At 43.7% G+C, this 27659-nt stretch overlaps 2 protein-coding genes and 1 long non-coding RNA gene across 3 annotated transcripts; all 3 read right to left on the bottom strand.

The window, feature by feature from the left end:
- Window positions 1-1382: 1382 nt before the first annotated feature.
- esyt1a (extended synaptotagmin-like protein 1a) lies at window positions 1383-14922 on the bottom strand. Its single transcript, XM_086141273.1, has 31 exons — window positions 14202-14922; window positions 13190-13231; window positions 11590-11724; window positions 11357-11430; window positions 11138-11210; window positions 10967-11056; window positions 10837-10892; window positions 10070-10190; window positions 9688-9864; window positions 9129-9211; window positions 8954-9002; window positions 8597-8686; window positions 7582-7677; window positions 7418-7489; window positions 7259-7345; window positions 6940-7089; window positions 6194-6376; window positions 5939-6115; window positions 5763-5845; window positions 5613-5661; window positions 5443-5532; window positions 4768-4863; window positions 4605-4676; window positions 4429-4515; window positions 4117-4263; window positions 3317-3447; window positions 3089-3184; window positions 2871-3002; window positions 2685-2790; window positions 2499-2548; window positions 1383-2399 (listed from the first exon to the last, which is right to left on the bottom strand). Exons 1-31 carry the CDS (start codon window positions 14493-14495, stop codon window positions 2372-2374), a joined length of 3216 nt encoding a protein of 1071 aa, XP_085997399.1. The 5' UTR covers window positions 14496-14922; the 3' UTR covers window positions 1383-2371.
- Window positions 14923-19687: 4765 nt separating this feature from the next.
- Window positions 19688-20492, bottom strand: LOC147214343 (uncharacterized). The gene is made up of 4 exons (XR_015104342.1): window positions 20449-20492; window positions 20325-20351; window positions 20068-20090; window positions 19688-19981 (listed from the first exon to the last, which is right to left on the bottom strand). It is a non-coding gene; the product is annotated as an uncharacterized LOC147214343 (long non-coding RNA).
- Window positions 20493-20876: 384 nt separating this feature from the next.
- Window positions 20877-26660, bottom strand: LOC147214342 (proliferation-associated protein 2G4-like). The gene is made up of 13 exons (XM_086141274.1): window positions 26440-26660; window positions 25083-25211; window positions 24290-24395; window positions 24113-24182; window positions 23909-24001; window positions 23767-23830; window positions 23603-23681; window positions 23435-23513; window positions 23218-23351; window positions 23027-23121; window positions 22215-22342; window positions 22006-22059; window positions 20877-21911 (listed from the first exon to the last, which is right to left on the bottom strand). Exons 1-13 carry the CDS (start codon window positions 26525-26527, stop codon window positions 21852-21854), a joined length of 1179 nt encoding a protein of 392 aa, XP_085997400.1. The 5' UTR covers window positions 26528-26660; the 3' UTR covers window positions 20877-21851.
- Window positions 26661-27659: the final 999 nt, after the last annotated feature.

Raw genomic sequence — 27659 nt, 5'->3', positions numbered from 1 at the left:
AGCCTCCGCCGCAGCCTCCACTCAGAAGGCAGGGTTCCCTCCCAAGACCCGCCCCCAGCCGGCCTGACGCCGAGCTTCTATTGGCTCTTGCGCCTGTCAATCACTGCCCGGTTCTCCCCCCCAACACATCTGCAAGTGGACTCCCAGCAGCAGCTGGACCATGAGGGTTGCTGGCACATTACTGCCACCTAGTGGCGAGGCGGGGCTATGACACAGAAGATAAGATAAGATAAGATAAGATAAGATAAGATAAGATAAGATAAGATAAGATAAGATAAGATAAGATAAGATAAGTTGAATTTTATTGATCCCCATAGGGAAAATTCCTTTGTCAAAGCAAAACAACAGTTTGCTTCTCCGTTCGGCTTTTCCCTTCAGGGGGTCGCCACAGCGAAACAACCTTCTCCATCTAACCCTATTCTCTGAATCCTCCTCTTTCACACCAACTACCCTCATATGCTCTCTCTTTACGTCCCTAACCCTCGTGCGATCTTAACATCATGTTTACTTCCCTTTTCCTACGGGTCTAAAATGACCCATAAGACAGTCTTTGTGGTGTACAACCCACATGGAAACATAAACAAAAAGTATCACTTTTTCTAATTATGGGGTCTCTATAGGAAAGTAATAAAATTTCAAGTTGGAAAAAAATAGGTTAAGGTGTTTTTTCTACAGCTAAACATGGTCGTGGGTCACTTTTGACCCGCAAGACAACACAAAGGTTAAATCTTCTCTTTTCATCTTCCTTGAGACCTCCCGCCAGGCAACTCCAATTCCAGCATCCAGTAAATTCACTATCCCTCCTCTGTACATGACCGAACCATCTCGGTCTCAGCAGCGTAACAGTTATAATGTCAAAAAAAAAAGGAAAATAAATATGATTATAAATAGAGAGGCAGACGACAGCAAGACATCCACGAATAAATGGACAGCAGCAACAACATCAGGGATAATAATGGACAACATAAAGGAACAGTAAGGGTGAAAAATACACACCAAGAACTAAACGACAATATAAATAGTGACCATAGCAATGACAAGAATAAAATAAATAAACAAAAATCACTACCTGTCTCCTGCGATTCTTCCAGAAGTTCACAACCACCTCCTTGGTCTTGGAGATGTTTAGAAGGAGGCGGTTCAGGGTCGCTCCGCTCAACAAAACTCGCAATCAGACCTTTGTGTTCCTCCTTGTTGACACAGTTGATGCATCCAAAGATGGAAGAGTCATCGGAGAACTTCTGGAAGTGGCAGGAACAACAGGTGTACCAGAAGTTGAAGGTGACGAGAGTGTAGAGGGATGGAGACAGGATAGTACCTTGGGGCGTTCGTGCGCTGCACGCCACGGCCATGTGAACACCGAAAAAATTCAACAGAAACGATTTATGAGTGCAAACTTTAATCAGCAGTTTCAAAGCAGATGGTGGTCAAAAATACAGCAATTTCTTTTTTAAATTACTATCTTTTTTTTTTTTTCTATTGGCACGATAGCACTATTTTCTATTCGATGAACACAAATCAACATCCTAGCCTCATGTACTTGCATACAGTATTGGTTGTCATGAAGTCAGAAGCTTGGTTTAAAAAACAAATGAAGTCAGGTTTAAAACATCAACCTCTTGTATATTGTGCAAAAAACATCGAGAAGCATGCGTGTTGAGACACTTGCCACGAGTTTTCAGTACCAGTAAAGTATTTTCTTCATAAAAGCACAGTGATTTAGACTTTCCTTACATTATCATTTTTCAGTGGTAAAGGTGAGGGTCTTGGCTTGTAGCACTTTTATAAAAGCACATTTTCAGAAAGCTCTGGTTAGAACATATAAAACTTCATTTGGAACGTAATTCATAAACACTGACAAACAGGCTGTAATACATAAGGCAATAATATAAACATATGTAAACAAAGTAATACTTGGAATTGTTTGAAGATTGTTCCCAAGAAAAAAAAATGTTTTGTTGGACACTATAAATCCATATAATAGTAATGTTTCACTGGACATTAAGAACAATATAACTCCTTTTCTAAAGAAAATTCTAAAAGATTTGTACGTGCTTTTGATCATATACAAACTTGGTAAGTTGTGCAATATAGCTGCATTGTTGTCAATTTCTATCCGGCCTAGAATATTCTACTGAAGGATCTGTCCAAAATAGTATGGATCCAGGTGACACTTTATGGACGACCAGCTACGTTTAAATCTATTCCTGATAAATACAGATGGACTACATCTCGGTGACTTGGATGTGTAGTACTGTTTTTCTTCAGTGATGGTGTAGATTGTTATGGAAGCTAAATATGCAAACACTGGTCACAGATCACAGAAGCAACACCTAATGTTAAATAGAATTCGAGATCGGCGTCGAGTCTTCTAGTTGCTCTCTGGTACCAAATCAAACCTGGAAAAAAAGCAGAGATACATTTCATTGATGACGTTAACTTGAAGCGAAAGTCATCTTTTACCCGACTTTGCCATTGCGAGCTGTTTGAATCATTACCAGGCGGTGATGCCGGACTTGAGGTCAAGTTGGTCCAGGTCCAGTTGCAACTGAGAGCGATAAGGAAAAGCAGAGGTTCACGTCTCATATTTCTACGTGTCTGAGATCTGATGATAATCGTCGTTACGCCGAAGAATCTACATTTGTTTACATAAATGCTTTCTGAAAGCGGTCGCTTATATTTACTTTGCCGATGAGCTCCCTCTCTCTGCTCATGAAGGAGACGCTGTTCTTCACAGACAGATCCAGTCTTCTCTGAGTGGACTCCTCCAGGGAGAAGTCGAAGTCAAAACTGCAGGAGTGAGAGAGCGAAGGGAGAGAGGTAAGCCACGATCCACGAACTCCCCTCTCCCGCCATCACGTTGACCTTACCGTTCGTTGAATTCTGGATTGAGGTCCCTTTTCTTGATGGCCGTTCTCCTCTTGGTGGTAGCTTTCTTGTCAGGCAGCAGGATGAAGGTAACATAAGGGTCGGCGCCGTCCTTGGAGCAGGCAGCCAGGGCTCTGCGGGAGCACATCAAGGTAAGGTTCGGCCGATTTCCCCGATTGGAAATGCGATGATAGGAGAGCAACGCGTGATGCGGAGAAACCTGCAGGTGTGAACAGTGATGAAGAGCCTGCTTTCCTCCATGGAGTAGGCGATGGTGAGCTTGACCTGGCCTGTCGTGTTTGAAGGGTCAGACCCCCTTCAGACAAAGAGCATAAAACCGCGATGGATAATATATCTTTTTTATAACATGCAACAAGCTCTCATCGATCATTAACATTTTTAAATTAGCATAAAGTCATGGTCGTTGCTGTCAGTTGCGGCGACTCACACAGAGAATCCGGTTCTGTGTCTGAGGTCCAGGTGAGACGGGTCCCACCTGGGGATGAACGTGTCGGTGCTACTTTCGTTATTTGCGTCCCCCGGGGTCTTACGACACACTGCGAGCTGAGTGTCCAAGATCTGGAGAACAGGTACGGATGTAAGAAACAGACAACCAAAGTCAGCCACTCTTTAAAGAAGGGTGAAGTGTTACTGATGTTTTCAAGGCCTAGAGATGAAGATGTCCTGTCAGCAGCGGCTATTAAATTCACACAGTCGGCATCTGCTAGGGTAAACATGTTTACTGTCTTTAAAGGTCAACATCTGCCCACCGGCACATTGAGAGCTCACTGATAAATTATATAGCATTTAATTTATCACGTGTGTAAAAACCCCAGCTTGTGATCGGAGTGGGTTGTCTGCCAAACCCTATTTATTGTACGGGTGCGAAGAATTTGCCAGAGTCAACATTTCCAACTATATCAAAAACAACTGGGTTGCTTGAAAAGGACTAATTGAAAAAATATTACGCCGCATTGCAAACAGTGAAACAAATGAATAAAACCGCATCCAGATGGAGTGAATGTGCAGAGATAGTAAAAATATTTCAGTCGTCAGCCTTCTGTAGGATACGGTGTCATGCCGAATGCACGGCATCCTCGCAATAATGCATCTAACGGAGGAAAGCTCAAACGCAGAAAATACCCAGATGTCATCAGTGATGGAATTTAAGCGTTTGCAGTCATAGAACAACCGAATACCGCTTGTGTTGCCGATTCAGGTACGATGAGGAGACCGTATCGTCAGTACCTTGAGCGTGGCCCTTAGGAGCAACTGGCTCTCTGGCAGAGCTCCATCCAGAGAGAACCAGCGGTCCAGCACCAAACTCGGCTCAGCCATCACCTCTTTGAGGGGAAGCGTCAAGGATCCGAGGGCCTGGCCCCAGCTGTGGGAGAGCTGGTAGAAAACACACCCCTTCAGACCCCTTTTGTCATATTTATGTCCCGCTCGCTCTCAGCCGTGACGGAAAAATGACTTTCGCTGCCCGCTGAGTGATGTAACATTTTCATCTGCCTCCCAGACGTCGAGGCAGACAAAAGTGGAAACGCAGATGACTCTAACCTTGACTGCGAGCGTTTCATCCCTGGGGTCACGGACCAAAAAATGAAAAGCTTCGTCCCATCGGGGGGACGTGGAACGTTCACAGACCTCGGGGGAGGAAATGAACAGAAAATAAGTAGCTTTGTCAACGCAGGTTTTCTTTTGCGTCGCACACGAACCGTTACTAAGTATCCCACCTTGGTTCGGTGCGATACGCCTTTGAGGAGGACCTCGGCTCCGATCTTTGGCTCCTTTCCGCTTTTCTTCAACTGAAACGACACACAAGGAACATGCAATGGAGCAATGTAATGCCACGACAAACAAAACTGAATCTAAACTTTCAAAAACGTGCGGTTTTACCGGCATGCCGTGGGCACGCTCCACGTATACAAACAGCACGGCTGCCGACGGCACGGCCTTATTCTGGTACGACTGCTGGGACTGATACTGCAGCACCTGCAGCAGGGACACAGGAGCAGAATCAACACTCACTGTGCAATAAGAACGTTGCTGTTGTAACATCGCGGCTGGCACGTTCGTGTCGCTGCGCAAAAATAATTCAATGTTTCACGAGCGGCGATAGCAAATATTTGAACAACCAGCATGTTGTATTAATCCTTACGCATTTTCTACATGGAAATGTGCAGAATCCCAGTAGCACTAATCATTCATTGCATTTAAAAAGTTCATCTTACACAGGGGTGGGCAATTATTTTGGCTGGTGCGCCACATTTCTTCTTTAATTTTTATGCACGCGCCAATTAGACATCATATAAATTGAACAAAATGAAAATTGCAATTTGAATATTTCATTTTTTGGGCATTTTATTTCAACTTTGAAATCATGAATGATCATATAAATGCACGGACATTATTTTGTATGTAATCATCCATACAAAATGTAACAAAAGGAAAGAAAAAGGAGTTTCTAAATTCAATATTTCTCAAAAATACTTATAAAATATTCAAAGACAGTAGTTTGGTGGGCCGGATGAAAAAAAAAAGGGTCTGTAAAAAGCCCTGGTCTGATCTAACCTGATCCAGTCTGTGTAGGTCGACGACCCTGGGGAGCCACTCCATCACCAGGTGAACCCGACCCGACTTCACATCATTCAGGGTGTACCACTGAGACGACAGAGGAAACAGCCGGGTTATGACGGAAAAAAACAAAAAGATTTAGACAGGAAATGCCGAGTGTCACCCACCGTATCCAGGAACTGTGCGCTGATGATGTCGCGTAAGCTGAGCTTGAACCTGTGAAGAGAGGACTCTGTGAGCACTCATCCATCCGTCCGTTCACGCTCCGTCTTTTTAAAAGCTGACAACCACGTTACGGTTAAAATAAGCAGACGAACCTTCCCAGGAAGTCATCTTGGTCGATGTCTTTGTCGAACAATTCGAACTGTATCTCTTGACCGGGAAGCTGGGTCAGAATCACCTGGAGCCACATTAACATTGCGTGAAAAGTCGTACTCCAACTAACTTGTGGAAAAAAACAAAGAAATGAGAGACGAGAGAGCTTTGGACGTACTTCGTAGAGTTCATTCCAGACCGGGTTGAGGTTCTCTTTGATGGTGTGGCTGCGGAAAGTGATACCAGCCACCCGGATCTTGACGTACGGGTCGCTCTTGCCCTTCACCATGCCCCCCATGCGGTTGTCCTTGGCTATCAGGTTTTGTGCTTCCACCAGTCGGATTCGCAGCACTCCCTGCGGGCACACCAAGGACACATGAGGCGAGTTTTGCTAGTTTGTGTGTGCGTGTGTGTGTGTCTGCCAGTTTTTCACCTCAGACCCAAATTCAGGGTCAGGCGTGGTTTGCTGCGGCCGTGATGGCTGAGGTTTGGCTAACCCGAACGGCCCCAGGGGGTTCAGCTCCGATGTGATTCCCACATGACTTATCCCGGAGCCGGGGGCCGAAGGCCGTGGAGACGGTACGGTGGGAGTGGCGTCGTCGCTCAGCCACAAAACCTAGAAAACCAATGTGAATTAGCTGTTATAACACCCTTTCTCGGCTCCCGATTACTTGGAATCATACGGGTCATGTGAAACACACCAACATGTTTCAACAAAAAAAAAGGGGGAATCATGCAAGGAAGGGCGGAGAAAAGAAAACTTTGCCCATATCGGTTCTACTTGTTCGTGTTGCCGATTAGTTCGGTCATAGACGGGAAGAAGAGTAATTGCTTAGCGGTTTTGTAAAGACTTGTCTTGTTTTTTTTTCCCCAGAGCATGTGTTCTTAAAACATATAAGCCTTTGACACACGGCTTCTGTAAACAGGACTTTTGATTAAATTCCAGTTTTTATGGACTTCAGCGTCATCTTCATCTATAGTCTCTTCCGTATGTGCTATAAAGCTGGGAGATTATGCAATATAGTCCAAATATTATTCCCTGTAATCTCTCACACAAGTGCCAATAAGTAATATTAGCCTTACTCTAACAGCAAGGTCATCCAAAAGTGGAAGCACACCTTGGTGGCGAAACACATGACAAAACAAGCGCGATCACGCACAAAAAAAGGGTGTAAATACCCTCAGCACGATTTTGATGTAGATGCGGCTTGCGGAGCCGGAATTCTCTAACTGGAACCACTGATCCATGGTGAGCTCGGGGGCTCCCAGAACCCGAGACAGAGGGATGGTCAGACTGCCCAGGGACAGAGCGCGGTCGTCATCTTTTACCTGTTGGGCAGAAACAGTGAGAAGATGCGGAATTGGGATGAAAACCAGCCGTAACGATGACTTCCTTAAAGGGAAAAGGGATGTGTAATAAAAACAGTATATAAAAATATATATGGAATATATATGTTGACAGAATGACCTCACTGTAATATCTAATGCAAGAACTTACTTGAATATCAATGTCTTGCTTGCGGGGATCTTGAATAAAGAATGTAAAAGCGTCCTCCCAAACGGGGTTGTGGTTCCCATAGCAAGTCTACAGAGGAAACCATTCATTATGCCTAAGTTTGATATAGAAGCCTAAAAAAATACATTTATTTTAACTTACTTTGCTCTCTTTGGTTGTGTCCTGAATGGAAATCTGCACCATGGGGCTTGGCTCCTTATTGCCTTTCCTCATCTAAAAACAGTGAGATACGTGGGTGTGTGTGTGTGACAGCTGAGGTTTCAATAAATGCCACCACGCAGAGACCAGGATGGAGATAATCTTACAGGCAGAGCGTGACCTTGATCGAGATAGATGGCCAGGATGGCCGCAGACGGAGGATCGGCAGTCTTACTGGTCAGGTTCTGGTTCTTCTGGATCACCTGGAGGAAAAACATACTTTACCTGAAGTAAACTCTGGATCCTGCAGAGTTCATAGCACCTCGCAAGACCAATATTTGGATAGAGACAATGTGCATAATACATTCACAAACCTGTCGATGAGGACAGAAGAAATTCTTTGTCTTATCGTTATACTTTATTGTTTTTTGCCTACTGAGAGCTACGTAACACAATTATCACGTTCATGAAACAATTTCAATTACTAATGCAATAATCTTATCATTTGTTGACCACGGAATGAGAACAAGAACGTATAATATATTTCACAATTCCATTCCTTTAGCACTTTTGCATGTGATATACTTGCTTTATTGTTATACAGTACATATTGTAGTGAGTCGCGAATGTCGGGTTTTGTGTTGATGCTTGTTTTCTGTGTGATTTTGGGGTTGTTGTGAATTTTTTGGAAGTGGTTTGGGGTGCAATGAATTTTTTTTTTTTTTTTACCTGGAATTGAGAGGGAACAGTTAGTTGTATTGCATGCTTGTGTGGCATGGCCAGCTGTTGTGGCCAACAACAGCTATTGCTCGTGAAACAGACATTTTACCGTCACACGGGTGTTTCCCTGACTACAACGCTACAATATGTTTGCAAAAGTCACTGGTTTATTTAGGTAAAATTCAATCTCTTTCAGGCTGTTATAACCTCAAGAAACGTGATATGACTGTTTAAAAAACCAAAGCGAATGGAAATATTCATATCACTTTAAAATAATTAAATATACTATATAATAATGAAAATTATAAAAATAAAAATAATAAAAAAAATAATAAATAATAAAAAAAAATACATAATAAAATAATAATAATATGTATTGTGTTATCATATATGTATATATTCATGTATTATAATATGATTGTAACATTCTATTCTATTCTGGGAAAATAAAGCAATACTTGCCTCTGTGAGTCTGCCAGCAGAGGACAGCAGAGAGAGCCACTCCAGGCGAAGGTGAACACTGCCGGTTGGTACATCCCTCAGATTGAACCACTGTTTACAAAAAAATTGGCCTCAATAAAGTAAAAAAAAAAGAGAAAAAAAGGAAAAAACACTCTCCCACATGAGGGACTACTTTAAACCTCGATAACAGAGAAGTCACGAGGATTCATATGCGGTCTCATGTCACATGATCAGGGTATTACTGAAGCCTTACTCGTGATTTGTACACCGAGGCAGCAGAATTAGTTCATCCAGATGAGATGTTTGTTATTTGGGGTGAATGTGCTCATGGAATGACACACAAGCAATACTACTTACATCATCCACAACTCTGGCCTTCTTTACGATATCAAGATCCACCTTGGCCCTGAAAGACATTCAGGAGGGCCAGAGTCAAGAAGGAATCATGACCGTCGTAGGCTTAAGTGGCAATGGCGACGATGGAAGGGACACGAGAAGCACAAAATAGATGAACGAGGAAGGACTCGGCTACCTCCCCAGGAAGTCATCCTGGTCCGGGTCTTTGTCAAACACTTCCACTTCCAACTCCTGACCAGGGACCTCATGGACAATCACCTGACACACATACATATACACATAAATGGACAAATGCACAAGACACCAAACAAACACACTAGTATTGATACAAACACTCGCGACCGAATGGAACAAAATCATGCAAACAGACGCACAATAAGAAGAAAACTTAAAAGACTTAGAATCTACATTTCAAGTCGATACTTCAGTATCTTGAAATGGTTTGCTTCGAATTTTCATTTGAGGCCAAAACAGGAAGCAGATATGTCCACAGGAGAGCAGTTTCTGTAAGAACTGCTTATCTCAGAAACCGCAGTTTCCTGCTTTTTCAGATGTTCATGACTCCCCTCCGAAACAGCTCGCCTCTGAGGTACAAGTGAGACGTTTGCGACCAGACACTTATTGCAGACACAAGGACAAAACACGCAGTCAGCTCACAGACTGATGGTATCCTAAACGCGAGACGAACGAGCCACCAGAGGCACCGGGTAGGTTTTCCATCTGGGTTTCCTCACCTCGAACATCACCCTCCACTGGGGGTTCAGGTTGTTGTCCACGTGGTGCGACGTGAAGATCTGGGTTCCGACACGCAGCACGGCGTATGGATCGGACTTCCCATCAATTATACCCTTGATGACTGTATCTTTGGCGGTCAGGTCCTCAGCCTCCAGCAGGTGGATACGCACAACACCCTGGTATTTGTGTACACATCCATGAAGAAAAAAAATGAAACACCGTTCGTTCCAGCTCACTGACATAATGCGAACCCATTGTGGAATTTTGCTGCGCGACACTCGGGCTATACGTTTGCTTGGAACTGATTTGCTGCGTCAAAATCACTTTCACCCTCTGAAGGAATCCATAATTCCCCGAGTCTTTCACGAGACAGAGAGTTACCCTTGGGAGAGGGGAGCGAAGCTGCGCAACTTGCAGGTCGGCCACCAGGGGAACAGTGAGGCGGTTGGGGAGGACCAGGTGGGAGGCTATTGCATCCATTATCATAGTGTCCGACATGGCACTGAAAATGAATGCAAGGATGATGTCGGGCACACACGGGAGGGGGGCAGACAAAGAGACAGAGGCTAAACTACAGCTGACCCATAAGGACGTGCAGAAATTACATGGTATCCTGGTTACCGAGCCAACCGGGTGTCCCCATCGGCTGCAGATGGCAACACTTGCCGATAAAATCACGTCGGCCGATGCCAGTTGGCTATTGGATATATAGGCGTCTATATATTCAACAGCAACTCACAGCAATACATGTAGGTCACTAGTGTATGTTGAATTTTGCCTGTAGCCCAGGGGAAGCGATTTTGCAATATAGTAACTCGCCAGTACATTATTATTAGCTTTGGTCTTCTCGATATACTTCTCGCCAAAAAATAAATCTCGGAAATCCGTCCCCTTGTACTTCAAGATTGTAATCGCGTGGCTCTACAACTGAACAGACAAAAATCCAAGTTCATCGGGGTATAATTTGGGAGCCCTTTGAATTCCACGAGAACCTCGCGATTCGCTCCCTGTGATCAACATACCCTCTAAAATACATCTCATTGTGCCAACATCCTCTAACGTCTTCCGCAAATAGCGCGAAAGGCCCCTCTGCAGTGTAACGCGGCGAACACAAACAATGAGAGACAAAGAAGATTCCTCTGACTCACTTCAGTCCTGGGATATCCAGCAGGTTGGTCAATCCGGTCCAGTTGATGTCCAGTTTCTATCAGATAAAAACACGAGCATTAGTATTTGGTAGAGTTGCAAAGAGATGAGGTTGAACGCTGCTTCACCCACAGGCCTGCGGATGAAGAACATGGTGATGGCTCCAACTAGCGGCACATCTCCGATCAAAGGCTCGAGGATCACGCGCAGCTTGCCGTGCAGCTAGAGAGAAAAACTTTCGTGACCAACGTGACATTTTTAGGATTCTAGGACCGTATGATCGTATTTGCTCTCACACTCTACCTGGATTCCTTTTACTCCGGCTTTGCAAAAGTACTTTTTGATCTCGACGTTGATTTCGACATCACCCGCATAGCTACGGGTAAAGCAGAGGCATGTTCGGTACGATTGTGGACCGCTTCCTCTTTTTTTTTTTCTTTTAAGTAAAAATGTATTTACTCTTTTGTGTCTGAAAAGATACTACATGAAATCATCAAATAGGCAGAATGCACAGCGCTTTACCTCAGGTACAAATCCAGCATAACTTGTCTCTTATCATGTTCTGTGTGAGCCTTTACGCCAACAACTTTCAAAGCCTGTGAACACACAGCTGCAGTTACACAAAGTAAATAAACCGAATTTACCATCTGTCTTTCTGCGCGATTAGAAAAGATCTGTAAATATACCTTCCGATTACAGACCTGCGAGCAAATCAAACATATGGATACTTTTTTAATGACGGGCTGCGCAGGTACCTTGTCTCCAAGGTTGACCTTGGTGAAGCTGAGAGTCTGTAGATGAATGCTGGAGGCTCGGATAGCGGGAGCGATGGTCTCCACCAGCAGCTTTTCCACATACTGTCCGACAAAAGGCCAAGCTTGTTGCAGGATCTGCATGGCAGAACACATGGCCTCCCAATTAAGTTAAACAAATGACACACCAAATATTTGCGGTGTTATTATACTGTAAAAGCACATGCTACATCGAGAAAAAAATTAGATAAACGAACATTTATATGTATTTCGTTCTGTATTGTTTGTGTGTATCCTGACACGATGATTCTGTGGAAAGCAAAACAGAACATCGTCCTCTTGGTTCAAAACCAAGCGCTGGTAAATTACGAGGGCAAATAAGCGCACAAAGGCAAACACACGCTTCACTAAACCGTGAGCACATCCTGCACAAGTTGTTTAAACGCTTTTCCGCCAAGGTCAGGCAGAAATTTCGAGGACACGGTCTAAATGCTGAATAAAATATCTCAATAATTCAAAAAGGATAGGTATGCATGAAATATAATGAGGCGATTAGTAACCAAGAACGTGGACTGTACTTTCCTGCGTTATTATTGTATGAGAATACAATGGGTAATCAGACCATCTTCCGCCATGATCACTAACATACAAGTTGCGTGCCAATAAAACAACCAAACTGATTGACAGATAGGTCTAAATTTATGATGTTCTTAGCTCTTTAAAAGCATAAAAAGGCCCGGCTCTTTAACCGATTACTTGGAAAGGGGTGCTCTGGTACAGCAATAACAACCTACGCTTAACAGTGGCAAAATCTAACAAGATAAGTTGCAAAGAACCAGACACTTAAAAAAAACTTCCGGAAGAGGCCAGGAAATGACTTAAAATAAGCAAAGAATTATCCGTAGCTGTGTAAAAACAAGCCTCGAAAATCACTAACAAATGACTAAGCGGACATACCAAAATGATTATAAGCTGTGAGGAATATTTTCATTCTATACATGGAGCACATGTATTTGTGTATTGTGTGGATATAAATACAGAGCTGCACCAGAGCTTCACATGAGAAATGAAGATGTCGAGCAGCCCGGTCTCATGATCTGCCTCAGGAGGGGAAGACGTGGGCCACGGACAATGAGTTTTTGCAAAATTACATCCCATAATCCCGGTTCTGTCGTTGAGTCAATAAGCTTTTTTTCCCCTCCCACCCTCCGCGTACAATTAGTATTCACGTCCACACCCGGCCTGCATCGGCGTGCGTATCGGACGATGACGAGGGCGCCGAGAGGCAGAGATATCACCCGAGCCCTTCTCAACGCCTATTAATTTACAAAATACGATCACTCGTCTTGATGGAGAGGCTGCGACGGGAGCCGGGTCACTTAAAACCCCGCGCAGATTCTCCTTCATCTTGTTACCCCTCGGCGCAAGGCGGCGGATTTATCGTCCCGCTCTTTCAGGCGAATCACTACCTGCTTTGAAATCATTAGGATTCATGATGGACCCACTGAACAGCCTGCACTGCGATTCAGGACAGAACGGAGGGTGATCGATAGTCACATACGCTCATGTATACCAGATGCAATGAATAAACCAAACAGCATACCTTATTCAGCCACTCCACTTTCTCCACATCTGGAAAGTTGACCTGTGGACGAGCGAAGCGGGTCAGGCATGAAACCAAATGTGAGAGAGTGGTGTAAAATGACCTTAGCGGAGCTGTTAAAAAGTACCGGAGAAGATTCTTTACTTTATTTTTCTTCCCAAAGCACACACAGGCCACCATTGCAGATGCCTCTATGTAGGTGATTACGAGCTATGATTTTGCACAACGGCTGTGTATGTTGTGATTGAAATACAAAAATGTGTGATTTTTTTTCCTCCTTTTTTTTTCATAACAGCAGGCCAGTGAATAACATTTCAGGGATTTTGCCGCTGATATTTCCCCCCCGACACAATAATGGACTGCGGCATCACGTTGCACTGGTACATCACAGGAGGTCATTCACGATAACTCACTTCCCCTGATATTAAGAAACACACACACACACACACACACACACACACACACACACACACACACACGCACACACACACACCACAACAGAAGCAGTGTCGCTTTTTCCTGTTCTCTTGTCCTGATATGGTGCTCCTGAACACTGCCTCTACTCTGTTTATGAGTCATCCATTTTTTTTGGAGCCACATAAGATCAACAAAAAAAGCAGAAGGGGGAATGAGAGGCGCTGGCCAGGGGGCGGTGGGAGAGGGGGGGGGTTCCTTTTGCAGAATCATTGAAAAATTTGGAGGAAACATTCAATTTTACGGTTCTTCTCGCACCACGGCTGCAGGGACCACATTAAACAAGTAAAAAATGTGGGGACTCACTGGTCCGCCTGCCTGCACTTCACAATCATTTTCCCAGGCAGGGAACATTAAGGAATGTCTAAATATGGTTCTGGAGTCTGGCAAGAAGAGAGATGGAGTGGGCTCTGACTGATGTTTGTTTGGATAAGTAGTAGGGAAACAGCAATGAGCTCCCCACAAGAAGCAGAAGTAAGTGAGCCTGACAGCTGTGACATGTGATGGAGGGAGGCTGATTGTGTCGTCAGGTTCTTACCCAAGGAGGTAAATCCCGTTTTGTTTTGAAGACCTTCTCGGTGGTGAACTCCTTCTCGTTCTCCAGGAGGTACATAGCAGACTTGAGCCTCATCACCTTCTCCAAGCGGCTGTGTTTCCATCCCATGTAGACCGCCAGGCCGAACAGGATGAGGGTGATGCTGAAGCCGTAGTATCCGGCCAGGTAGACCGGCAGGAGGGCGCACAGGCATTTACCGAAGGACCACAACGCGCCGACTGCGCGCTCCCCGGGGGTCTGGACCGGGGAGGCCGGCAGCGCGTCCGCGGGCGGCATGAGGAGCTCCGACGGCCGGAGCGAAGAGAGATCGAGGTTTTCCGTCGATCTGCTGGCCGATCAAACCATTATCAGTGTTTTCGCTTCGGTGCAGGAGGAGAAGGAGGAGGAGGAGGAGGAGGAGGAGGAAGAGGAGGCGGGCTCCGCTGCGAGCCCTCCTTCACATCCGAGCCGGAAGACAGGAACCCCGAGAGATGACTTGCGTCCCTCCACCTGAACACCGCGTCATGCGTCGGCCTACCGGATGCTGACGCCTCCTTCAAGCATCTTCATCATCATCCTCCTCCTCCTCCCGTTATCCGCTTCTTTTTACATAACCTGGAACGGACCAGCCCGCGCAAGCGCCCTCCCCACTGCAGCACCAGCGAAAGAGAGAGAGCAAAAGTGCACCAAACGCGCACCCGCTTAGTGCACGCTAATGCGCTCTGAGCGCCAGCCGCCGTCTGTCACCCTGGTCGGAATGCGCCTGCGTCTCAGCGGTTGCTCGGATCCCGCGCATTAGCAGTGTTTTACCAATGTGGGTGTGAGGTTTTAAATCCCCTCCCGCTGCTGCAAACAGACCCTGCAGGAGAGACAGCGAGGAGCAACGGCTCACACAGGCAGGGCCGAGCAGAGATCTGCTGGGGCCCGGAGGGGGGAAATCCTCATCGAATGCCCCCAAACATTAAGATCTACTGGGAAAAATCATAAGAAAACTTAATATAAATCTCCCTTTTTTATTCCAATCAATCCATTTCATTAAGTTCTTTTAAACACCTCAGGCTCCGTGGAGGTGTTTATTCTGAAAGACCCTATTTCCGAGTCGTCGTGACCCCTGATAGATCTGGTTGTGTATCTCCCTTTCCGCGCTGCCGTCATTGGAGAGGAAGCTGCCGAGGTATTTAAAAGATTCTGTAACTGCAAGGGGCTCGTCGGAGATGGTGCGGGTCGTGGGTGAGATGGGGGAGCAGCTGGCACGGCACTTTGGTCTTTGCTACATTTACAGTGAGACCCGGTCTGCCATAGGCCCCTGCAGCGGCTGTGAGTGCAGCGTGAAGTGTTTCTGGTGAGTGGCCACAAACGCACTGTCGTCTGCATGCTGTAGCTCGATGACGAGTTCAAAAGTCTCTTTTGTGACAGCCTGAAACCTCCTGATGTTAAAAAGGCTTTTGAAGTCCACCGTAATCCCACTGTCCTTCTTGATTTTCTCACGTAACGGCAGTGTCACAGATAGTCGGACGATATTAAGAAGTACTGGAGCATCCATACATCCCTGACGGACACCAGTACAGACCCTAAATGGTTCAGATTCCTGGCCTCCACTAGTGACACAGGCCATCATCCCAATGTTGGTGTTTCCAGTTTTGGTGGCTGATGGGTCGGGCTGCTGCCTCATAGAGCCTGAAGCTGACAGAGGACCATCTGGCATCAGCGCAGACATCTGTGTGTAGCAAAAACTGTCCCTCAGGGAACGGCCAAGACTGTCCCAATGTATTGGCTTTTTTTCCCTGATCTCTGGAGATGGATGGCCGGGCGTATTTTCACATGGAGGCCAGTTATTAGTCGATCGGTCTGTCCGGCACCCTGCTCCTTTCATCGCACGGGTAAGCAAGACATAAGCAAGCGTGGGTGCGTCCGTGTTTTGTGTTTATTTTCGAGCTGGAAGAGGGTGTTCGTGATGGTTAAGTCGTGTTCAGCACAGAAGCTTAACACCCGAAGGCCTCTGACGTTGACTTGACTAATACCGTGACTCCGAATGATTCCAGGCAGAGGTGGATACCTGCGCAGGGAGATTATTTAGAGTGCCGCTGGGGGTGCGCATGTCCCAGCAGCACTTCTTCACTGCAGGAGGGCGTATTTGGAGGCGAGGAGGGCCCAAGACAACCAGTACTCTCTAGCAGTTGGAGAGGGTTGCCAGTGCTCCAGCTTTCAGGGGTACCGCCGATTTTGTGCCACCAGTACGTTGTTTTTCTCTCCGGGCTTTTCGTCCTCACAGACTCACCCAGCAGGCAGTCTGGCAGAGATTGATAGGTGTCAGGGTGTATCCACTAGGGTGGGTCTGAGCACTATATCTATTAGGCCCACTGCCTCAGTGGGCCTAACAAAAATAAATAAGAGCATCAAAAAGTACCCAAAAAAGTACCAGAAAGTACAAGCTCATCAGGAGAGCTGGGTCTGTCCTGGGAGTAGAGCTGGAGTCTGTTGTGCAGGTTTCAGGGAGGAGGATGATGAGGAAGCTCCACAGCATCATGGACAACATCCATCACCCCCTGCATGCCACGTTGATGTCCTGTCGGAGCTCTTTCAGTCGTAGACTGATACCACCAAAGAGCTCCACTGAACGCCACAGGAGGTCTTTCCTACCTGAGGCTATCAGACTTTTTAATTCCTCTTCCCTCAGCCGCAGGGAATCTTTAATCTTTGTAGTTACTGCTAACAGTTAGACAATTCATATTTCATTATATTTCTTATTCTTCCTTCTTTCTACTTTATCTATTACTGTTATGTTTTTGTACTTGAAACTCTGGCACAGCAATTTCCTTCGGGATTAATAAAGTTGTTCTCATCTCATCTCATCTCATCTCATCAAAATGAACACAAATATGTATCTGTCAGCAGCAAAACACCAAATCAAGATTGTCTGTGGTTGATGTAAAAGTCAACTTGGATAATCTTCACTCATCATACTAAGGACTCACAAGAAGAACCCACTGGACACTTTTAAGTAGACTCACTGCAAGGGTCGGGACACAGGGGTCGGGCTGCGTCGTCTCCCCGTTCAACAAAAATCTTGGGATCGTCATACGTTTGCAGGTAAGTGTCATCGGGATTTACGCTTTGTAAGAATATATGTGTAAATGATCACAATTTAGGACGGTGGATAGCTGCCAGGAAGGAGGCCTGGAGGAAGACGGAAGAGACCTCCTAAAGGGAGCAGCAGTGGGGAGAAGAAGAATTTAACCATATTCATTCAATTACAAGTAGCTTTCTGATGTGATCGCAGGGACTCTGGAATTTCCTCACAGCAGAGAACAGGATGTTTTGAAAATGTGTTTGTTTTTGGTTTTAAATCCATTTGAATACCAGCCTGCAGAACAGGCCCCAGTGTACCCGCACGAATAAATGAAAATAAATAAATAAATATATAAAGTAAATTAAACACTACATGGCCATCTGGCGCGTGCATTGATAGTTTTGTTTGTTTTTCATTGACTACATGAGGCATATAGTTAATTCCTAGCCAAAATTTATTCGAAAATAAAAGGTATACCGATACCCAAAAATTACTGAAATACTGAATGAATTACTGGTTTGAGTTTCAAGGCTTAAAGCAGGAAAGACTTGTGTGCGGTGAATGAGCTTTGCGAAAGGTTAACACAGTAATGCAAATCATGCACGTGTCAAGGGGGGCGGATCGAATTGGAAAAAGTTTTTTTATGGAAGTTTGCCAACTATGTTCTGTTGAGGCTGGTTACGAGATGATCAGTTGGCTGACAAATATTTAGACTCATGAATATGCTGAAAATGGGTTCCTAACATGCAGTAGGTCTACTAAAGACTCAAAGTGTATGCAAGTGTGAATAACAGAATGAACGGTGTTGTGTTTCAATGTGGCCCTGTGATTGACTGAAGAAGGATTTCAGGGTAAAGCCCACTTTTTTTTTTTTTTTTAATTATCCTTGTTGGTGTCAGTCTACTAACATAATTTCTATTTTCATCATTGTGGATGTCTTTTGCTATCTTTTAATTGTATGTTTTATTTATATTTATAATCAGATTTATTGATACTGTCATTGTTGTGCTGCTGTTAAAAAAAACAATTTCCCCTATGGGGATCAATAAATATCTTATCTCTCTCTGAATGTGAGCTGAAGTTGACACAGAGACTCCTTGTGTGGGTGAGGTGGTATTTTACACACAATTTCTGCTTTCATTGGAAAAATGATACTTGACAGCAGAATGATCTCCTTTGGCTGTTTATAGAAGCCCTCCTTAATTGTAAGAATAAATTATTTTGAATGAATATATTTTTAATGAATTATTAGAATATGTTTGTATTTTTATTTTTTTTAAGTTAACAAAGCACAAGACTGTGATGAAATTGTTTGAATGTTTTTTTGAAACAATGGGACTTAAGGTCTTCAGCTAGAAATGTTTGCACCTATTCATGCACTCAAAGTGACACCAGAGCTGAAAAAGCCACAACACCCTGTGATATGTTGAAATAACCTGCACTTTGTTGCAATCTGCCGGGGCCAGACATATGATAGATGCACATCACAAGTCTGATGCCAAGACACACCCACACTGAAACCTTTTTCAGTCTGAAAAACCACCAAGCTACTAAGAAAATTTTAGGGAAGAATGACAACCTATAACTAATTTCCTCAATTCAAAACACAATCATTTGAAATCCTGTGTAGGTAATGCTCAAAATAGTTATCTGTACATACACTCCTCTAAAGCACATGAAAGTTGTTTTACCTAATTAATCACTTAAAATTTGAGCATTATCTCTTGATTGACAGGCATTTAGAAAAAAATCCTATTTATTATCAACAAACATTAATTTTGACCTGGACAGCAGGAAACTAGAAATAATTCTTCCATAATAAGTAGGTAAAAGGAATGTCAGACTTAGAAATCCAACTGCTGGCCACACTTACCGGTAATTTCAAAATTGCATTTAATTGTGTATTACCTGGGTACTGCACTGTGCCTTCACAATTGTTTTGCCCCATTTCATTTCCTCAGCACACAATTAACCACACCTGCCAGTGCAGGTAAGTAACCACTCCTGTTATCGATAAAATAGACCAGCTTCAGAAGAAACCAGAAAACCTGGAACTAACATGTGTGCCAACAGACATTGGGAGGGCCACAATCAGACCACATAAAGAAAAAAGGGGATTGAAGCTAGCGGAACAAGGAAATGACTGATTGCCGGATATACGAGATTGTATTTAGAGGGTGTAAGAAATTAGGTGATTTCTGTGGTGGATGTGTCTTTTGCATGTTTGTGGCATCCACTGAGGAGCAACCCATGCAGGATTAAGTCACATGCTTGCAGGATTAATTCACATGCTTGCAATTTTACTAAAATCTGAGTTCTATCTCCGTTAAAAGTGTCAAATGTCTTCCCACAAGATTTTGAGACATTCACCATAAGCTTGGCAGGGTAACTTCACGTAGTACAAATTATAGCATTGTAATTTTTTTAAAACCAAAACCTTTAATCACAGTATAAACAAAAAACAATGACAAAAGTTAGGGGGGGGTTATACACGGGTAATCCAGGAAGTCCCAACGTAGCCTATGTTCCTGCAGGCCTCGAATCAGCGGCTGCTGGCTTGAGACGCAACTGGCCTCCGGACTCCACGTGGAGGGTAGGGGGTCCCGGTCCTTCAGGTGTGCTCACCGCTTACTGGCACCTTGGGATGTCACAGCCAACGCACAGGACAGTTCACTTGGACCTCTGCCTCATCTTTCTTCTTTTGCGCTTCAGCCTGTCGGGCGATCGTCACAAAAAATTAGGACGAGATTCTCACCGTGGTGTCAACACTTTGGACTCGGGTGCCAGGCGATGTCTCACCTGCGCATGCGCTTCTTTCTCCACTGCGTACAGAAAAAGACGCATTAATTTTTCATTTTTTGGAGTATATCTCGTTGTAGTTAGAACGTAGATACTCTACCGACCGATGGGATTAACTGGCATTCACAATATATAGGATAAAATCCTAATGGGCTATTCTGACGTTTTGTATGACGCTGTCGACATGCTAGCTAGTAGCGATAGCTCTACAATCTGAAAGGCTAAATAACTTGCAGATATAACGGTGGAATACAAACCTTAGCTCTCATGTCGAGGAGATGTGACTACAATAGAAAAACACAAATGACAAATGTTAGTGAGATGGACTTAAAAGGCGCGGATGAACTTGGATTGTAGCATTAACGAGCAGAATTCACACACCGACCGCTCAGGCGCTGTCTCCACTGACGACGTCACTTTTGTGCGACGAACTATTAATACACTCGTGACGTCATTCAGCTAGGACACATGGGATATTGAGTGCGACAAAGAATAACCAAGTGTAGTCACATATTCACGAGTTTTCCATTGGCAATTACATTATTTAAAGGGTTTGCATTCATACATAATGCGCATAAGTAGAAGATATAATGCTGTGTCCCTATTCTGACTGTAAATATATAATATTTCTTATTACTATGAGGCAAATGGAGCCTAAAAATTATTGCTTAAAATGAGTTACTTAAGTCTATCGCTTTAATATTCTGGTCCAGCCAAAGGATTTAACCACATTCAGGCCCACAAGTTATAAAAACATGGAATCATTTTGCTACCTTATTGAAATAAATCACTCATCAGAAATCCAGGTGTACTAAATCCCATGTATTATTATTATTATTATTATTAAAAAAATAACATGGTTCAACAACACACAGTTGATGTCAGGTGGATTTTTAATGTTTCCAAAAATAGTCTCTGAAACTGGGATTTGTTTTACAAAAGCATCCATAGGTGGAGTTCTTATGTAAACACAGACTGTCAGACTCAGTGGTGGCACAAAAAGACTGAATGCTGAACCCTTGGCAGGAAGTTAGACCATCCACAACCGAAATAAATTCATTTTCTTACTTGTTTAATTCTTCAACTGGTAGATGTTATGTCAGTTTTTAAAATTGTTAGCTGCTTATCCTAGATGCTTTTAAGTATACACAATGTACTAGACAAACCTAAACACTAGCATTAAAAATGCCGTTAATGAATTCAACAGTATTGACTATAATGTCATACCTAAACCTGCATATATTTAATAACATCAGGACTCCCGATGTTACACATTTCTGGCCCGGGACGACTGAACATTCATTTGAAGCCACGGCGTCAGGTCAAGGAAGTTATTTAGACCACACAATTGTGCATTCCGTATCCTCAGCTGCTCAGTCCATTTGACACATCTTTTACTACTGTTGCTGTGGTAAAAAAAAGTATGAAGGCTCAAGGTCTGTTATATGGTTAAATGTTCCGGCTGGAGCATGCCCTTGAAGGAGAAAACAAAAAAAACAAACAAACAACCCCATCCCCCCAAAAAACAAGAGAATCATTTCAATTGTTGAGGGGAATAAAGCGGTCTCAAGGATAGTGGCATATACTACGAATGTGTGTGTGTGTGTTTGTGTTTCAGGTGGAGTTCAAAGGATTTAGGAGCAGCATCATCCCAAACTGACATCAGTTAGAATTGGAGGTATTCAGAGCAGCTATGCCGCACACGCCTCAGACAGCTGGGACAGAAGGATTCGTCACGTCTGTTCTTTGGGTCATCACATGTCTTAACTAGTTGGCTGTAGAATCTATTCTGCAGCTTCAGTGTCCATTGCCTGGCCTGTCGCGGTCTCCACAGTCTTTGAGGCCTTGTGAAAAAGAGATAGGGAGAAAAAAGAAACTTAGGAAAACAGAAATGAATGTTGTGTTGTTTCAAAGAACAGTCAGATAACTGTTACTCACCTTCTTTTTCTTCTTCTTTTGTGTCCTACGACTAGCAGAGCTTTGAAGCAGAGCCTTGGAAAGCAAAGGCGCAAAAATTTTAAGTAAAACAACATAATGGATCTGAAAAAGCAAAGTCTACGAACAGCATGATGTGGTACCGGTACATCAATCTCGCCCTTTATTCGAAGGCGAGAGACGCAATGTCCCATTCATAAAATAAGTTTTACCTTAAGTTCAGGGTCCTCCACTTCGTGCTCGGACTTGTATAGTTCTGGGTCAAAGAGGCTGTTTGTGATTCGCAGGGGTCCGTTGGCCATGAGCATCACAGTGAATTTGAACTGGGCAACAAATTCACCTGAAAAAACAACCAGGTTAAAAGAAATAAATTGAAAAATGTATTTCATTTGTGTTTTGAGTGTCTTAACACAAAGTCAAACATAAGAAAAAAACAAATTGGCAATGAGGTAAAGGACTACATCATATTATTTTCATTATCAATGATTGCATTTCTGGTATATAATTAAAGCTATATAATAATAATGAATAATAATTGATGAAAAGATCATGATATTTTTATGATGATATCATAATATCATTATTTCTTATAAGCCATGTAAGAAAAACAGAAAATACTGACATTTAATGATCTCAGATTATTTGGATTTGCTCTTTCAATGCAGTGGATGAGGAAATGCACACAGTGTAATAACCATCAGTATTCATGACACAGTGTAATGTGAAACTACACCACAACATAAACCATCAATACGGCATGCTTGATGTCAAGAGGGCACTTAATACTACAACTGCAAGCAGAGGCTGGAGTGTCAACAAGACAAGCAGTGTACAATCCTGAAACGTCTTTATTCATGCATGCCGATTGACCGTGACACCTAATATTTGTGATGTAAATAAAAAAGATGGCTGGAGTGGAGCTAAATGAGAAATGACCTAAGACTACAGAGGAAATGCCAGACCTCACGTCATATCGCAAGTTGAGCACAGCCATTGGTTACGCGCCTCTTTTTATGCCACTTACCCTCCTTCTCAAACAGAACATTGAATGGTTGCAGCAGCTCATGTTTGGCACACTCCACCACAGCCAGCCTGGCCTTTCCCTCATCGTCGCACGCTCTGATGTGATGGGAGGAGAGAGAAATCAGGGAGTTGCTGCTTCAGGGCGACTTGATGTTAATGTCATTTATCGCCTACGAAGTCGAAAGATTCTACCTCAGAGTAAATGGCATCGTATCGAAGCGGCTCTCCATCTCGCTCAAGAATGTGCGTGAAGTCTTCATCTTTAAGCCGTACACCTTGTTAGGATCTCGTTTGTAAACAGTGGTCCTCAAAACCCCATCCTTGGCCTGGATTGCAAAGCATGGAACTGTTCGAAATGTGTGCGTTTGCGTAATTTATACGGAAAACTTCAGACGGAGTTTCCTCTGACCTTCCCCTCCCCGGTGCTGATGAGCACATCGACTGCATATACCTCATGCACCTCAAACTCAGCCTTCTCATGGTCCTTCCTGCCAAAACATATTTATAAGGTCACTCCCCTTGCAAAGGACAGATTCATGAGGTCACTGGCAGCAATGAATGAGCCGATTAAACGCACTTTTGCTGGTCCGTTGGGTTTTGGATGATTGTTTTCTCTCCATCAATGACATGTTGTTTGAGCTGATGGGAAAGCATGCCTGCACAAGGTAAAGTCATAAACTGAGGGCGCTGCTTCTCTAGTCACACAGCCTGAACGAGCCCAATGTCCATCAAAACACCCACCTTCGATAGGGGAGCACTTGAATGACTTTGCGATCTTGTTCCAGGCTTCTGTGACCTGCGTGTTCTGATATACAGAGGAAAATAAAGATGAGATAAGGTGGGAGGCGGTCACATCATTGGGCGACGGGCAGTTGAATTTTACCTGGTTTCCTGGCTTGACGAGGCGCAGAGCAGCCTCTGCACAAAGGTGAGCTGCTTTGAGGACGTCAGCCTTGCGGCCCGTCAGTGGGTTATCCTGAAGTCATATAAGACATGAGTTATAGAACACATGCATGAGTCGGCTTCAAATCATCTCATGGCTCTCAAGCGTAGCATTACGTGCTATGGTACAACACTGACGCCATACCTTTGTGACTCCAACAACAAAGCTGTGAGCCACATTTGAGATGAACCCATCGACATGCACACCCAGATCGCTGTATAAAATACGAACAGAAAGGTTTCGGTAAAGGAAAATTTTGATTTCTTAGACAAAAACAAAAGAGTAAACACAAATCTTGCAGACTGTAAGCCCGCTGCTTACATTTTAACCAGATCTCCATCCTTAAGTATGACATCGGGGTCACTCTTCAGGGGGGAATGGTGACATACGCAGTTGTTGACGGACACACAAGTTGGAAAAGCAATACCTGGAAATAAAAGAGTGAGTTTAGAGACTCTGGTGATAAAGAGAGCTTCAAATGGCATGAGAAAATTGACTAAATTTAAAAAAAACATGGTTTTTATCAATGGACATATTCCCTAATATCTGGGGAAAAGGATTTTGAGGCAGGGCGTCCGGGCTGCCCCGTATATTCAATGATGTGTGTCAGCCAGCCACAAACAAAACTGTGGGTGCCTCTCAGTGATTTCGTATTTTCGGAGTTGAACGCCTGCTCACTTTCTCTAACTAACATGCTGAAACGACAAATTGAAAGAGAAAAATACATCAGGCTCATCCCCAATGCCATGTCGGCAGCATCTAGCAGCCGTCAGCTGAGGAGGACAGGAATGTTCCAGAGGAGGCATTAAGCAGGGAACCCTGTGTTCTCTTGTTGTGTAGCCAGAAATTTTCGGAAACCCTATCAGCAGTTTCACTGCTTGTATAGCTTATTGATAGGTTTAACAACAGGACCACGAAAACCCAATTGTGTTGGTTGCACCAGGAGGAGAAAACCGTTTTACTCCACACACTTCTGCTCATATTCAGTCATTTTGCACACACTGATGATCAAGGTATTTCGGGTTGATGGAAAAAAATGACTTATTGGAACAAGGATGATCTTTTTTCAAATGATCTGATGCATTGATTATGAGGATATGGCTTTTTTTTATACCTTTCTTCATGTCTTTCTCCTTCTTGAAGATTTTCCCAGCTTCTGCCATGATGAAGGCATCTCCCTTTTCACACAGACTGAGCACCGAGACTCCAGCCGCAGCTGCCCCGACCACCAATTTCAGAGCCTCTGCATGACACACACACACAAACAAATACATATGGTATAAATACACTAAAAATTGGTACTGTGTATTTTGAGAATAATATCCAAGCCCAGAAAATTCTGAAAAGAGCCCACCTGAATCTCTTCACCCTATTACTCGTGTACTATATTCAAAGATCTATCCTACTTTAGCAGCTGTTGTTTACAAACGTTATAAACCAGCGTACCGTTGTATTAATTACAGGATAATGAAACTAACAGAAAGTCTGAAGTAGTATTGAATGGATGAAGTAATGCAGCCATATAATACAAACGCTGGTGAGCATCGCCATTTTTATTTTAATGGTAATGGCATTTAGAGACAAATTCAGCTGAGATAAACATTGATCCGTAGCTGCATGTCAACATGAGACAGTATTATTCTAATAAATCAGATGATTGGTGTGAGTCAGTGCAAGTTTTAAAATCTAAAATAAAAAATGTACTGCTGTGAACCTGTATTCCAGAAACCGTATCACAGTCGACGTTTGTATGTTGACGTCATGTTATAGAGGAATTATTGTACATTTTTTTCAGCAACATATCTGAATAACCATTGTACTACTAAAGAACAGAGCATTCGTGTTGTCAAGACATATTTTAACAAATTATTTCGTTTCGTGTTCGCCGGATAAATTGGGTGTTTCGTCTTAATTAAGCGAGCAGACTGCTAGCTGTGATGAATGGCTTCAGCGCCCTGGCGCTACTCTGTCTTTAAATTCGCTTGCATGCGAAATACAGCCGGGTACCCCGTCAATTATAGAGTGACATTTTAAATAAATCAGAGTTTCTAGACGTCGCTAACCGCCTTTACACAGGCTAAAACAGCTTTGGTGTCGTCTTTTATTTTTACTTGTCATTGTACTGTGCGACGTTAGCAGTTAGCTAACTGGGGCTCGCTCATGAGACGTCTCAGCCACATAGCTACCTAGCTCACCGTGCTAATGTGACAACAAGAGGACTTCGAATGACATAATGTATCCTACGAATGGGATGTGATTCGACATGTACAAATAAAAGTATATTCTCTTCGATTGAACAAGTCGCCTTTTCATATGCTTTCCCGCTGCCGGTGCTGCCGCTGCTGCTGCAGCTGCTGCGGCGGCACATGGCACAGCTGCTGTCCGGTTATGACTAGCTGCCACGGCTAGCTAAAACTGGGCAGATGGTGATCTATTCTGATTGCAGAGTAAGTTAACAGTCTTTTACATACGATTTGCAATCTCGGCCCCCATCTTATACTTGGTGACCACCAAGTCATCGGCGACGGTCTGCTCCTGTGTCTCGTCATCCCCGGACATGTCGGCAGCGGGTCCACAAAGTCAGGGCAACTTTTCTCCCGGCGGCGTCAGTCAGTGAATCAGTCGTAGGACGGACCACGCTGCTCTGTGCACCGGCCCGCCCGACTTCAGCCGGGAGCTCACGATCACTACATCCCGCCTGCTGCCAAAGACACAACCTGCAGGCAAGATAGTTCTCGGCCCGACTACGTCATGGTTGTTTCTGTCTTGCGAACCCCTCTTCATCCTTTGGCATAATCAACATCAATATGATTCATTTTTAACTATTAAAATTGTAATGAATGTTAATGTGAAAAATACAGGAATAAAGATCAAAATCGGTCAAGAAGTCTTCTTTTTTCCCCTCCTTCTTTACCACTAGAAGTTATGCTGCATGAACTAAAATCAAGTGTCATGCCTTTGTCAGGGAAGTGTCTCATGTAGAACTTAAAGGTCATGTTTTGAGTTGTTTTTTTCACACCTTTCAAACCTTTATCTACATGAGTAGGTGATGTTTTTTTGCCCCATAGAGAAATTAAATGTGTGCCAAAAAAGCCTGACACATCAGACTGTGAAACATGAAACTGTTTACATCTTGCTGCAACAGTATGTTTATTATTTATCTATTACTACTTACACAGCTTCACTGTGGACAGCAAAATAAGAACGTCCTTGTACAGGGAAACACATTTCCAGACTGTGTATACGACAATAAACACTTTGAATCTTGAATCAGTGATGCCAATTGGTTAATCAGTTTGATCGCAATTTTCTCTTTATTAATCACAAACAATAATATATTCAGAATGTATGTGAGTTCACAAAAGGGTCTCTGACTTAGATTTTGAGTCAACATGAAGACAGAGACAAAGAGCAAAGGACCAAGTGTGTGCTCTGATTTCCTACTGACATCCAGCGACCTCCTGTCACTGCAATAAATGGATGCTGCAAGAACTGCCGTGCCTTCGTTGCCCTTTTACTGCCATTCAGTTCATGGATTCCTGCCATAAAATTTCCTCCGCAGGGGGTTTTGCACGACAGGTCACGTGAGAAGATCTGGATGATTGCTTGAAGGCCTCTGTCTTTAATGGTGTTGATAGGTGTACACTCTTCAGTGACCCATTAAACCAAGCATTAGTTCTCTTATGTGTTG

The sequence above is a fragment of the Fistularia commersonii genome, chromosome 34 (assembly GCF_037954325.1).
Source record: "Fistularia commersonii isolate RoL2024-O1a breed Wild chromosome 34, RoL_Fcom_v1.0, whole genome shotgun sequence".
Lineage (NCBI taxonomy): Eukaryota > Metazoa > Chordata > Actinopteri > Syngnathiformes > Fistulariidae > Fistularia > Fistularia commersonii.
Note: the sequence above shows the minus strand (reverse complement) of the source record. Positions and strands in the feature narration are given on the sequence as shown.

What these genes read in the sequence shown, in the direction of transcription:
- esyt1a (XM_086141273.1), bottom strand. Translation starts at nt 14,495, where the DNA reads ATGCCGCCCGCGGACGCGCTGCCGGCCTCCCCGGTCCAGACCCCCGGG. An exon ending in CAAGATGACTTCCTGGGAAG is followed by an intron (nt 5,662 to 5,762) that starts GTTCGTCTGCTT and finishes CTCTCTTCACAG; the next exon opens with GTTCAAGCTCAGCTTACGCG. An exon ending in ATCACTGTTCACACCTGCAG is followed by an intron (nt 3,003 to 3,088) that starts GTTTCTCCGCAT and finishes GTGCTCCCGCAG; the next exon opens with AGCCCTGGCTGCCTGCTCCA.
- LOC147214342 (XM_086141274.1), bottom strand. Translation starts at nt 26,527, where the DNA reads ATGTCCGGGGATGACGAGACACAGGAGCAGACCGTCGCCGATGACTTG. An exon ending in GGGGGCCGAGATTGCAAATC is followed by an intron (nt 25,212 to 26,439) that starts GTATGTAAAAGA and finishes TGTGTCATGCAG; the next exon opens with AGGCTCTGAAATTGGTGGTC. An exon ending in TCAGCACCGGGGAGGGGAAG is followed by an intron (nt 23,352 to 23,434) that starts GTCAGAGGAAAC and finishes TTTGCAATCCAG; the next exon opens with GCCAAGGATGGGGTTTTGAG.